Here is a 14094-nt window from a genome sequence, read left to right on the forward strand (position 1 = left end):
AATATATGTCACCATCACTGCAAATCTCTGGAACTCCATAATGTAGGCCTCTGCACTGCTAGTATGTCTCAAGTGGGCTAGCTCTCTGAAGTGTAGCTTCGGGTCCTTCCTCTCAAATCTCTCCAACAATCTCCTAGCGAACTCTGTGTAAGTGGTGATGTGAAAGTGCCCCAATGTCCAGGGAGCATCAAGGGAGCACCTTGTTGAAAAAATGTGTAACTAGGACCAAATCCTAATAATGTGATTAATCCGAAAGACATTTATCTACATTATGGATCACAAAAGTCTTAGATCTAACAATGTGTGACTAGGTTCAGTCTTCATAAATATGAAATGTACTTTTGATTCTTCTATTTTGTAAAATGAAAGAAAAAATATTATTGTTATTTTTTAGCATGGGTTTCACGCTGAAGGTATTTTATTTTAGAAATCAAGCACCCATTGGGTGCTTCTAGGGTTTTTCCTAGGTCAAGAAGTCAAATGAGTCATTGTCATAAGTTGAAGACTCCGTCGGGCACATTTTTACTTGTAAAGAAAATTATTTTTTTCATTAAAAGTGTCAAAATACCCTTCAAGAGCAAATCGGCCTCGCAGCTGGAAAGTCGACCTACTTTGGCGAGCTGCGTCCACCATGAGAAGCCTATATAAAGGAAGGAAATCAACCTCCTTGAGACACATTCATCACTCACTCATTCAAGCGAAGGAGAAGAGTAAGAAGGCTAGCAAAGAAGGAAGAGGACGAAGAAAGATTGTTTCTGGGCTAATACTCTTTCACACGTGCGAAGAAGTGAACCTAGGGTTTGTTGCTTCAAAGTCGAAATTCTCTATCTATTGGAAAAGGAGCATAGTTGTTGGAAGAAGGACCTAATAGGTCATCTACTAGCCCTAGATAAGGAAGCAAGGCAAGCGAAGTTGGTAGGAGGCCTTGTAAAGCTAATTTCGCTCACACGTGTGATTGCAGCAGGAGTTGCTAGGGGCCGAAAATTTCAGACATGCAGTAGAGGCCAAAATTTTGAAGCTGGGGGCAAAAATTTCAGACATGTAGTAGAGGCCAAAATTCTGAAGTTGGGGGTCGAAGTTGTGTTGTTGGAAGAGATTTGACTGAGTTTGACTTGGACAAAGGAAGCACATCATTAGGAAAGGTTTGGACTTGGTCTTGAAGGGTATTGGTCTTGGTCTAGAGGTCTTGGAATTGGTCAATTGAAGAATCTACAAGAAGAGAAGAGATTTGTGGGTTTTCCTCTCAAGTGGAGAGGTTTTCGCTCTGGCTTGCAGCCTACATTCTGTGTTCTTGTTTACTATTGTTCTTCTTGTTTTGGTAGATGTTTGATGATATATGAACATAATAATAATTGAAAAAGCTAATAAGTAAAAAGACATCACAAGCAGTTATCATAGAAAGAGAAATCGTCCCAACTATTGCCCTATAGATTTCTCAACACACCTTGGGAGTGTCCAAGAGGCATGGTTCCTCACATAGCGTTCGAAAATTCCAAAAAAGGAAACCCACTCAAAATCGTGCGAGTGGTTTCCAAAACTATGGTGGAACCACAATTCGATCCTATTGAACCGTGCCAAAAACACAGTTCAGGGCTGCGGAACCGTGGTTCGGAACTGTCACGGTTCTGAATGTCCAAAAACTGCAAATTTTAGGTGGAACCATGGTTCGCCCACAGATCCGCATGGGACACGAATATGCCCTTAGAACCGGGAGGGGGGGACGATTCCTGCAACACTGATCTTACCATTAAAATCATGGACGTTATCAATTACGGTTTTAGTATCTAGTATCTACTTTATTTTGTAATTTCCATCAACACTACCACGTATAGTAGCAATGACTCAATATCTATGTAATACATTTTGATTTTGAAGGCTTAATGAGAAAACTGCAGTTTATGGTTCTAACTTCTCATGTGTTTGTCATTTTATCATCATCGATATAGTACTAGTTGTACTTCATCACCTGTTTCCAGGGTTGCCATGTCCTATGTCGGACACTCATCTATCCATGTCCTACATGTCCCATGTCATCGTGTCAGGTGACTTAGCTCATCATTATTAAATGACATTCATATATATATATATATATATATCACTCTTATTGCATGTACATAATTACATTACTCATAGCAATGACCATTTCAGGGCTAACATCGTTTCCTGAAAGGTATTTTTTTTGAAGGAACATCAGTAAGACATTAACTAAAATAATTACATTAAAAATCTCAGATACCATTTACCATGTCTGCCATTTTAAACTAGTACAAACTTCTTGGCATGATTTCAAGTCTTTAACTATGAAGACAACAACATTCTCAAAAAACATAATTATACACCCCATCCTGTGGTAATAGAATTAACTATACTAAAAATTCAACCATTGGGCCTTGAATATTAAATGCAGAAAATGACAACTAGAAACCAAATGAAAGAAACAAGAATAATGCCTGATATAAAATTTATAGCTTGAGCTTTTAATGCCTGGAAATTCAAAAAAAACTAGTTAAGTGACTCAAACAAGAATAGAAACCACTCCATAGACAGGTGTTGTTGAAGCAATGAAATTTTAGTTGTGCCAAAAATTCATAGAGCTTTCAAATACATATGAGATGTAATATTCAGAAACAAAATCCTTACTCAACAGCCGACGCTAACTGTCTAACAATTAATGAAGGAGGGATTGAAACCATGGTGAAGGCTTTTGCATAGGCCTCTTCTTCTGCAGGATCCTTCTTTGGGCTCTGGAAAATTAACCCAAAATACCACATTACAAATCACATTTTAAGTACTTGCAGATGTATACATATGCAACTTTGGATGCCCATAGTCAAACAACAATTCTTGAACTTACCAAATAAAGTCTAATGAATAGAAAAAAATAACAGTAAACTAAATATCAAGCAGAATAAGTAAATGCACAACTTTAACTTCCTTAATCTAGATATTGCATGCGGACTGATAGGTATATAATGCTGCAAAAGGAAAGAGAAGATGAATGCCAGTGGAGTACTTAAGCCAACACCACTCCATTGAAACATAGAAGACAATGTTAAACTCTATGTACACCAGCGGAACATTCAAGGTTCATCTCTTAATTGCTATCCAAGCCTTCTTTTAGGTACTTTAAAAATTAAAACAATTACTTTTCCAGGTAACTTGACATTTATAATCGATATTATATGATGGCCAAACCTACCAAAGCATGGGTGGCGTGAAAGAAAAAGACCAAATGTTACAGAACATCTTGGAATTAATTAGTTAGTCTTTCAAATGCCCAATTAGCCATCAATCAACAAATAAAGTACATTTTGGAAACCTTTTTACTGAAGAAATTTATATTGGAGAACTGGTAAAGCTGAAAACATAAGAGCAATTTCAATAACCATTATGTAGAGCTGATCTTGGCAATCAAATCAAGCAGTCACAAGTCCCAAAAAGATGAAGTATGAGAAAGTTACAAACAATTGATTTTAGGTGAGCAGTTAAGCAATTTTGAATATCACAATTTTCATATATTATAAATATTGGAGTTCAAACAGATCATGTACAAGGATAGCATTTAGGAGAAAACAAGGACATCCGTGAAAAACAATGATAGATACATTCATTTGAAGACATGCATTAGTTATTTCAGATAATAATTATCTAGTCTTCTACTCCTGGCTGTATCATCTACAAGAGATATCATCTGATTCTAAGTGGGCATCATCCACTATGGAGGCATGCATTACTTCAACAAGACCTCTGCAGCCCAATAATCTACTACCATGGTGAATTCTAAATCCAAACTTGATTCTGTTATTGCCCAACTTTAATGTATTCTTGTATTATTTTTGATGTAGGAAAATTACACAGCTCTTTAATATGGTATTGCTTGCAGCCTAACATGGCAAAAATGGCATAGAGTTGAGTGATATCAGTCCCAAGGTCCAAGGACTTTTTTCCATAGGAAATATTAAATGAATTATGTCCTTGTCTTAACAAAAAAATTGTCAGGAACACTAATATACTGAGTCCAAGCTCAATAAATTGAATTAGATATGCAGTAACGATCAGATTAAGTGACCATTATAGTTTACAAAGTGTCACTAACATAAAGTGGTTAGGTCGAGTAGGTAGAACAACTATGTAATGAAGAAAATTAATGGAATCTCCTTCATTGTATCCGATGACTCCATTTAGATAAAAATCATATCTTCCACATCTCTTGTGCATCGTGTATATTGTGTATTCATCTTTTAATAAGGTTGGAGCAATTACTGACCTGATCTTGGAGTAGATGTAACGAACCAAATAGTTTGTTCACGGAGCCATGATGGAAAAAGGCACAAGAACCTCATAAATGCCATTGCTAGTCAAGAAGGCACATTCAGTAGTTTCTAAGAGACACATCCACACTAAGGGATGTAATCTTAGGAATTATTAATATAACTAATGTAATGTAATTTATGTTCATTACATGTTTCCCACATGACTTGCTTTGCCCATTGTTGTCGCACAGAATGTCTAGGCACTACAACTACGGCTCAGATCGGGGGTTGTCACCCTGATCCCCAATCTCTTTGTTTAAGTTGTCTCCCTATAGCAGGCTAAAGGGGGTAGACCCTATGGAAAAATGGAATGAAGAAGAACTACTTGGGAACCAACCAGTTCGGGAGACACAATGAGGCGATCAAGTACTTGATTAAGATTTAACAAGACGTGGGATTTGATTAGATGTTAAATGATTGATACCCGTGCCTTATGGAGTCAACGAACTTGCTAGGGAAATTAAGACCAAATAATCGATTAGCTACTGCTGCTTAGATGAATGACTGTCTTATATGAAATGCAGATCCTAAAACTAATGTGAGATGCAAGAATCTTGGTTAATTTTAGTTAAATGTCTATTTAAATGTGAATCCTTAAATATTTTCTGTGTTGAGCCTGATTTCATGGTAATTGGCAGAGAGAAGATAAGGAGAAGCACACTAAGGTGTGATTAACAATATCTCTCCTGAAATTCGAACATATCCGGTGCCTCTGGCGCTGCAGAGAGTTGTGGCTCTGACGAATACAAGGTCACCGTTTTAAGTACTATTAAAACAAACTTCTCAAGCAAAGATTGATGGATACCTATCTCCCTATCGACCAAGCTTATGCTTGGAAGTAAATTTTTCTATGCAAAGTTAACTGGTATGAAAATGCACCAGATGATGAGAAGAAGTTAGACCCGAGAATTAAAAACACTTGTGTCGCAAAAGCCCTTAATCACCAAAATAAAATGTTCGCTTTATTGGATGAAGACTTTAAAATAAACCCCTGAAAATATTACAATTAAACCACAAGCTTATTTCAAATCTTTTTTGATACAATTATATCTCAAAGGGAATAAAAACTTATTTGCAATAAATGTCAACAGATGCTCAAAAAATACTCAGTTTATGAAACAAAAGATATGCATTTTATCACAATTCCATGAAAAAGTACTTAATTTTCAGAAAATTAGTTTTTAGGACAGCAGTAAGAAAAACTTTATGACAACAACAATATGACAATGAAAACAATAAGCTATCAATGATACCTTTATGCCAAAAAATTTCCGAAAAGTTTCCAAACTTGCTCACATGAATTATCAAAAAATTTCAACCTGTTATGATGTGAGTTCCAGAATTATATCAGATCTGATATACTTATTACAACGAGCAATTAAAACATGAAATAAGTCTAATGATGAATGCCCAACACAAGAAATTAATTATTTAATGTATTAGACAACTTAGGAACTAATTTTAGGCTAACTCACATGAAATTTTGCCACTGTTATATTTCAAACTTCAGAAACAGAATTATTCAGAGATAACAGTCACCTAAAATGTAGATCTAGGCCAGATTTTTTATACACATCAAACATAAATGACTTATTAATGTATTTAGCAATTTTTTTAGTTAATTTCAAACCACTTAGATGTGTTTTTCACCACTATTAGAAAGGTATATGATTGTTGTGGCAAACAGTGAGGAAAAAGATGGTTTAGAGATTAAACCCTTAGGCCCTAGGCCTTGAAGATCACTTGCCCAAGTTGCCAAAAAAATTTCAATACATGAAACACAAATTTTTACCAAATTTTCTGCAAAACACCCACCAATGATTAGCTTTAGAAAATCAAATATTCAAATCAGAAATGGAGCAAGGGGAATCTAGGGCCAATGAGAGCGAACATTAGGCCCAATAGAACTAACGTTGGGCTAGGAGAAGACAGATCTGGGCTTAGGAGCCCCAAAGCTTGAAACCCGTGTTTTGAAAAAATTATTTTGCTTCAGATATTCAGATTTATTGCAAAATCTTTAATGGTTGGCTTTGCAAACATATTTGGGACAAGATATTTCCCTCCAGGACCTAGATCCGTCTCAAAACCCCCAGATCTACTTGAAAAAATCTCAGATCTGAAGATTTACTTGGTTGATTTCCCAGATTTATTCATGCAAACAATCTTCGAGCCCAAATCTTAACCTCCAGGGTCTAGATCTAGCTTAGATCTGAAGATTTTCTTGGATGATTTCTCATATCTATTCCTGCAAACAATCTTTGAGCCTAGATCTTGCCCTCCAGGGTCTAGATCTAGCTCAGATCTAAAGATTTTCTTGGCTAATTTTTCAAATCTATTTTTACACAAGTGAAAAGAGAAAATCCCAATACCCAATATGTACACACATAGAGAAAATCCCAAAAACCCAAGTGTTAAAATTCAAAATTATGTAAAAAAATTTCAAATCTACACAAGTAAATAGCAGATCTATACAAATAATTTACAGATCTATCAGATCTGAGGAGTATGAGTCCAACTCCGCTCCCAGATCTGATACTATAAGGCTCTTAATAGCCAGATCTATCAAAATTTCCACAAAATATATAAAAGATTTTGAAATTTTAGAGAGGTACTAGCCCAAAAACACCCTGCAGAAAAAATATTATCGTTAGATAAATCCTGAGGCTTATATGATGTAGGCTCTTCAGAAAATATGTGTTGAGAGTTGGCTGGTCCAACCGAGAACTATCCCCAAACGCTCAATGAAAACCTGAGAGATCATCTGCAAACACTATATCAACCATCAAATCAAGTAGAGAAATAGAACAACAATAAAATTCTGAAGAAATTGAGATACCTACTACTTCAATCAAAATTAAAAATGTTACCCTAGATCCAACAAACTAAATAAGATACCTGTATTCAGATTATTCTAAGAGAGCTACTGATTGATAGTTTTCACATAATCTTAAGCAGAAATTAAAACAATGTTACCATAAATTCTTGAAGAGGAACACTACAGCACGGTGAAACCCCAAAGACTTTTGCATTAATTCAAAAAAGTATACAAGAGAGCTTGAGAGCTTAGTGCACGATCCACAGATCAGATGAACTTACTGACAAATGATCTCCTATTTAAAGATAAATCCTCCAAATGCTAGTTCGAGTGATCCTCGTCAAAGCAATCTCGACCATTGATGAGGACCAAAATTTGTTTTAATCTCATCCGTCGAAAATTTAAATTATTGAGGAAATTCGAATTTTTCAATTAAATGCATTTTGATTAATTCAAAAATTAAATTTTTAAATTAATTTCCTCAAAATTTTGACATTGACTTAACCCCATGGACCAAAGGCTTAAAATTCAGCAAAATAATTAATATACCTTAGTCCCTGGACGTCTTAAAATTTAATTTTTTAAAACCGACGAATTTTGCCTTCGGAGAATTTAAATTTACCTAGGACCTAGAATTAATTAAATTTCTGGCTTAGGATTTTAATTAATTTTTGCCAGAAAATTTAATTAATTAACCTATGAGGGGATAAATTATTTTTTCAACCCTCAAGACACTTTACATCATGATTTTTACATTTTTTACATCTCAATGGGAAAAACCCATCTGAAAAGGACCCTCACAGACTACCCAGTTCTACGACACAAATATAATCTAGCAAATCAAACAATTTGTAATAAAATAACCTAACCAAATAGTTAGGATTATTCCCAAATCACTTTTACATAGACTCAATCTAGAACGCTAGGACTCCCCTAAAATCTCAGTGACAAAATCCACTCCGCCTTTGGGGTAAGGCTGAAACAAAACTCTGCCGACCATCCAAGAATGGATCGGTGACACAAAAAACCTCCCGGAATGTAGATCATCACAAGAAAAATAAGTTTACCTAGGCAATTACATACACGACACGGATCTACTGAGATTATTTACAATTTACACATGCAGAAAGGGTTTACAATATAACATGATGATCAAGCTGATGATGATAGTTGAACGGCACGGACACGTCGATCAGGTGCTATCTCTTTTGTGAAAAAAGGGGGTGTACTGCTATGGGTCGTTGACATGTAGTGGTCAACACCCCATGAAGCAAGATCAGCAGACTGATGCCAGAGACAAAAAGAAAAACATATCATATTCTTAAATTGGTGCACAAAAACCTCGTTTATCATGAAGATATGTAGCTAAATTCCCTGAGCAATTAGAAGAATTTGCAAATATGACAAGTCAGTGAGAAATAGTGAGTAGAAGACGATATAGCAAAAGTAATTCAAGAAGGATCTCAACACTGGGATTCAAGAGGTGACATAGGATCTCAGATGAAGGTTATCTTGATTCTCTGAGATTTGTCGTGAGCATAAAATGGAGTGATCATCTCTTCCTCCATGGATGTGGTGTTGGTTGACTTATCTTTACCATCTAGTCTCTAACCAGCTTTTTGATTGTTGATCTTATAATCTCTTTGCTTTTAGGGTTGCTATAGGATATACCTTGCAACACCCACTTTGTACCAAACCTACTAATGTGGTCTTTTGTTTTGTTGATGGGCAGGTACCTCTACACAGGCCTAAGTGTCTAGGCATGCAGAAGTCACCTAATTGAACCTCAACCTTGGCAATTACTTTAAATATTAAAGTAATTGACTTTTATAAGAACAAATGAGTTAAACTAATGAAATGCAAAGGATTTTGCATTAGTGAATTAGATGAATCTCAATCGTTAATCTCAAGTGAGGTGAGATCTAATCTGAACCATCAGTCACTTTAGAGATTAGGGTTGCGGATTCAGTTAGTGACTCCAACTTATAAAAGAAAGGCTAGGCTAAGGGAGAAGACACACAAGACATAATGAGAGTGAGTTCATATTTCTTTGGTGGTGAAGGATTTCCACTCAAGTGTGTTGGGTTTGAGCAAAGTGGAAGGAAGAGCAAGGGAGATCCAAATCAGGGAAGTAGATCAAAGAACAGATGTAGGGCTTCATCAGCTGGATCAGTTCTAGTTTATTGTTGTATGTGTTTTCCTCGGTGGGTCATTATCCCAAGAAAGGATCCCTTGTAAACTGAAATTTAATGAATGAAGAAGAAATTCTGAAGGGCAGAAATATCGTGTGCAAGTGATTGTGAGATTGGTGTTTAATTTTGCTTCTATTGATTACTTTGTTTATGTTAAAATCCTAGTCATGCTTTTTATTCAGTAGATCTGCATAATCTTCTAGGTTAATAAATTGCCAAGCTGCTAAGGTGAAGGAAATTCATGTTTGACAGTAATGAAATATCTTTTCTTATCTCTTCAAGTTTGACAACAAAAATAATATGTGTTGTAAAATATCTTCAATCTCATCCAAAACCCAAAGTCATAATCAATTGCAATGAAACAAAGACATTTTCTATGTGATTCTCACTAGCAGCAGCAAAGAAATGTAGAAACATTTCAATGATGGGATTATGACATTCCAAGTCCAGCATGATACACCAAGACAAGGCATGACCTAACCCTTGCAACAATTTATACAATTCTTACCCTCCTTCCTGTTGAAATCTGTAACTAGGTTCGGTCTTCATAATGACATATGTAATCATGATTTTATGTATTTAATGAAAAAAAGAAAAATAAATGTATTGTTATTCTTGAGGCAAGGGTTTCATGCTCAAGGGAGATTTATTTCTACGTCAAGCACCCATTGAGTGCTTCTAGGGCTTGCCATTGAGCCTACAAGACAATTGAGTCATTGTCATGTATGAAAGACCCTTTTGGGCATGTTACATACTGTAAAGAAAAAAAAATTGAGTCAAAAGACCCTCCAAGACCTTGTCATGGTACAAAGATCAAGTCGGCATACATGAAGGGGCAAGTCGACCTAAAGATAGCAATCTGTACCCCTCAAAAGCCTATAAATAAGAAGGAACTCGACCTCAATTGGACACACTCTCAAGCAAGTTCGATCTCCTAAGATAGAAGTTGGAAAAGGGACAAAAAAAAGAGGAGCAAGATCAAAGTTTTAGGCATCTCTCTCTCTCTCTCTTTATCTCTTGTGTTAGGGTTTCTATAGTTTTGGGGCAAGACAAAATTCTGAAGTGGCTTCTAGGTCGACGCTGTGAAGTTGCAAGGTCGAAGCTATGAAGCTACTTCTAGGTCGAATTTGTGAAGTTGCAAGGTCGAAGCTGTGAAGCTGCTTCTAGGTCAAAGCTATGAAGCTGCAAAGTCAAAGTTGTGAAGTTGCTTCTAGGTCGATGCTATGAAGCTGCAAGGTCAAAGTTGTAAAGCTACATCAAGGTCAAAGTTGTGAATCTACTAGGTCGAAGTTGCAGAAATTGTTGTTGAGGGTCGAAGTTGCTAGAAGGTCGAACTTTGTTGTTGGAAGCTGTGCAAATCAAGAAAGAAAGTTGACCAGGTCTTGGAGGAGTCTTGGTCAAGGGTTTGTTGACATGGCGAATTTTCGCTATACCAACAAGGGGAACTAACCCGATTGCAAGCCCCAATTAGACCTGCGTTCGTTTGGAATGGCTAGTTCCAACGGGTTTTAAGGGACCCTGTGAACTGTTAAATGAGTTGAAAGATTGCTTCTGGGAAGAAGACTTCAATTAAATCAACAACATAAAACAGTGAACCTATATGTATCAAATCCTATCTAAGCTATTTCTAACTACTCTAGTCTATATCCTAACTATCCTAACCTATCCTGCAGGAGAAAACAAAGGAGGTTAAACATCATATATAAATCCCAAGTCCAAATGAATCAATTACTGGTCCACTTAAGAACAAGGTTGTATTAAATCCTAATCGCAATCCAATCATTCGCATAGGAATACACATTCCATTTTTTGGAAGAAAAGCTTGCAACTGATGTCCAACATAGTCTTGAATCAACAACCTTCCATGATTTAACCATGATGTTGAATCATATTCAAATAACCAGGCATAACCATGAACTATAAGTTATCAATATGCACAAAAAAAAAACAAACATACATTTGCATTTATGCCAGCGACAACATTCTGATCAAAACACATAAAAGAAGAGGAAAATCAATCTGAAACACAGGCTCCTTATTGAACCAAACAGTCTTTCTTTATTCACAATAAATCAAAGCTGCCTTTTCCCAACAAAAAGCCCTCCTCTCCTATCAGGAGGTAATACTTATCCAGCCCTCAATGACCCTCGGTCTTCCACGACCTTTCATTTCCCCCATTTCATTACACAGGTCAGCATATGCAGATGAGAAAGGTCGGTGAAACTGCTAACACGCCGAGGTCACCCTTGGTGGAGCGTTCTCCTTCCTGGACCGGTAGGGTAGAGGTGTCATCTTGATACAACTCACCTTTATCAATTACCAGGTCTGCTCGAATTTGCCTGCAAAATAATCCATATCAGCTATGATGGTGGGGCATATGGCAAACAGGCCTACAAAACATGAATGTTGCGTTTATAACATCAAATGTGAAACAATCCCCCCTTCCTTTTAATTTATACACTGATTAAGTCTCGTGAATGTAAATCCAATTTACATTGCAAATCCTTGCAAAACACAGAGCGGAACCCAAAACCCGAACTTGAAATACTATGGACGGGAACCTATACCTATGGGGTCCGACATAAGGCATTTCCCATAAAGAACCACGACCATAGCATTTTACCGAATACACAAGAAACACGGGAAAAACCCGCGTCTGGGCCATACAGCCGGACTTCAAAGTTTATATGCCCGAACCTAAAATTATCGGCGGGTCTGGCGTATGGTGTCACGCCTTATGCATGAGCGCTAGACCCCACTAATAGTGATTTGCGATGGGGAGGGGTGGACCCGATAGCATATATATTATGCTTAATCGGATCGTCGAGTCCACCATATCGCATATCACAATATGCGCAGGCCTAGGGCCCGACCAATTGTGATATGTGATTAGGCCGGACCTGATATATATATGCGTTATATTTTAATAGCCCCAGCGGGTCCGGTATACCATGGCGCAATATATATGTATAGCCCCTGGACCCGCCGATTGCGATAAGCGATTGGGACGGTGGACTGATAAAATATACATATAGCCTTGGGCTTGGCCGATAGCGACTTGCGACATGGCTCCAGACCCGAAAATTATGAATTTGGGTTGATAATGTCGTCAGGTTCGGAAGAAACAGTGTGTAGTGTTAATTGCGATAGGCCACAAAAAGGGATTTATGCATGTTTTGCGAAGTATTTGTGCTATAAAGAGTTATGATGGGAATAATGATGCGATAGAAGGTTTTGAGGGCTGAAAAGGTTCCAATGGGGGGAATGAATGGAGGGTTAGGCTAGGTGATGAATGGACCGTGCAGCAGGGATTAAAAAGGAGGTCTTAACCATTGAGAACTTAAAATTTGTCTCGGCAGCGAGTTAAACTCTCTGGGACTAAACAAATCATTCAGAGATGCAGAAGACCAACTTTTAGGGGACCCATTCAAAATTGCTGCCAAGGCAAGTTTTGATAGGGTGGTGGTTGTGACCACAACAAATGGCAAACTGTTGGGCGAACCAGTTATCTCTGTTTCCAAATAAACCTTGGATCAATAGAACATCAGGGTGTTAGGATAAACTTGAAATGCAGACTATATAGATGGACAAGCATGGGTTCCACTTCAACATTAATTGCTTTAGGTGGGATAGAGACAAATAGCTTCTACTTACTGATAGGATTTTGACAGGCATTCTCCGATGGCAATATTATGGGGTTTATTAACCTCCCTTTACCTGTTTCCCACTTTCAAAAATCCTTTTGGGGCCATCACTGGTCTGTCCATACCTGTTTAGGTGTCTAACTCAGCTCTTTATTGTTCATCAACTTGATGTCTGCACTTTATATAAGAATTTCAGTGCTGTATTTTCATATGATTGAATGGGGCGCAGTCATGGATCTTGCCATATTTTTAAACCACTTAAGCAAGGTTGGGCTTGCTGTATCAACCAGTACTCTGAGCCCAGCAACAGTCCCTACTCTAACTGGCTTCCCAAACAACCTGTCCTTCCAGTTTGGCACAAGGACCTCACATTTTTCCTTTTAAACAAGTCCTTCCAGTTTCAGGCACAAAGACTAGAGCATAATTGGATTTGCCACAGGTATATGACAGTGAGTTTAGCCCATGAAAGGAGGTTTACTTGTAGATGACAGGTATTAGAAAATTTAGTGTGGTGGATGGGACCAATGGAGAATGACTTAAAACCTTACAGGCAAGTATAGGCTAGGTCTAAGTGGGATTTATTTAAAATGCAGCGTTCCTCCATGCCAGTCCAGTTGTAGTTACACATTTTTTGTTTTATAAAGATGCCCCCACATGCTCCAGAAATCCAAGTTACCAATAGATCTTACCCAGGTTCCCAACAGAGGCCAATGAGTGGCCCCGGTTTGAATTCCACTTCTGATTTTTAGTTCTCATGGGCTTCTTGAAAATTCGTTTGATTTGCAAGGTAATGATGGATTTAGGATTAGCAGACTCATCAGCAAGTTAAGAAGGAAGGGAAAGGCTGAAGGTGGTGAATGAGGGCAAATCTGAGAAAAGAAAAACAAGACAGGAGGACCGAAATCGGTTGGCTGAAAAGGACTATGATTCAAAACAACAAGAAAATAAACTTTGCAGAAAAAGGAAAGGACAAAAGTGCAACTAAACTAACAGCAAAAATAAAATAAATCCTAACCTACTCAGGAGGTAACCACCATGTGGTGGCTACTGGAAGTATCTTTTGAGATGTTGGCCATTAACAGGGAGTTTTTCAGTTTCTCCCTGTAAAGTTTTCAATCTGTAAGTTCCCT

General features: G+C 37.3%; 1 protein-coding gene across 7 annotated transcripts in view; it reads right to left on the reverse strand.

Moving 5' to 3' along the window:
- Nucleotides 1-14094, reverse strand: part of LOC149251416 (Rab3 GTPase-activating protein catalytic subunit) — a 361557-nt gene that overhangs the window by 194952 nt on the left and 152511 nt on the right. For all 7 annotated transcript variants that reach the window (XM_089459427.1, XM_089459430.1, XM_089459426.1 and 4 more), the window contains one exon: nucleotides 2641-2744. In XM_089459427.1, the coding sequence (XP_089315553.1) occupies nucleotides 2641-2744 (104 nt within the window). The remainder of the gene's footprint in view (nucleotides 1-2640; nucleotides 2745-14094) is intronic.

Source organism: Pinus tabuliformis, chromosome 7 (genome assembly GCF_031772625.1).
Source record: "Pinus tabuliformis cultivar Carrire ecotype Pingquan chromosome 7, CPIR1, whole genome shotgun sequence".
NCBI classification, from domain to species: Eukaryota; Viridiplantae; Streptophyta; class Pinopsida; order Pinales; family Pinaceae; genus Pinus; species Pinus tabuliformis.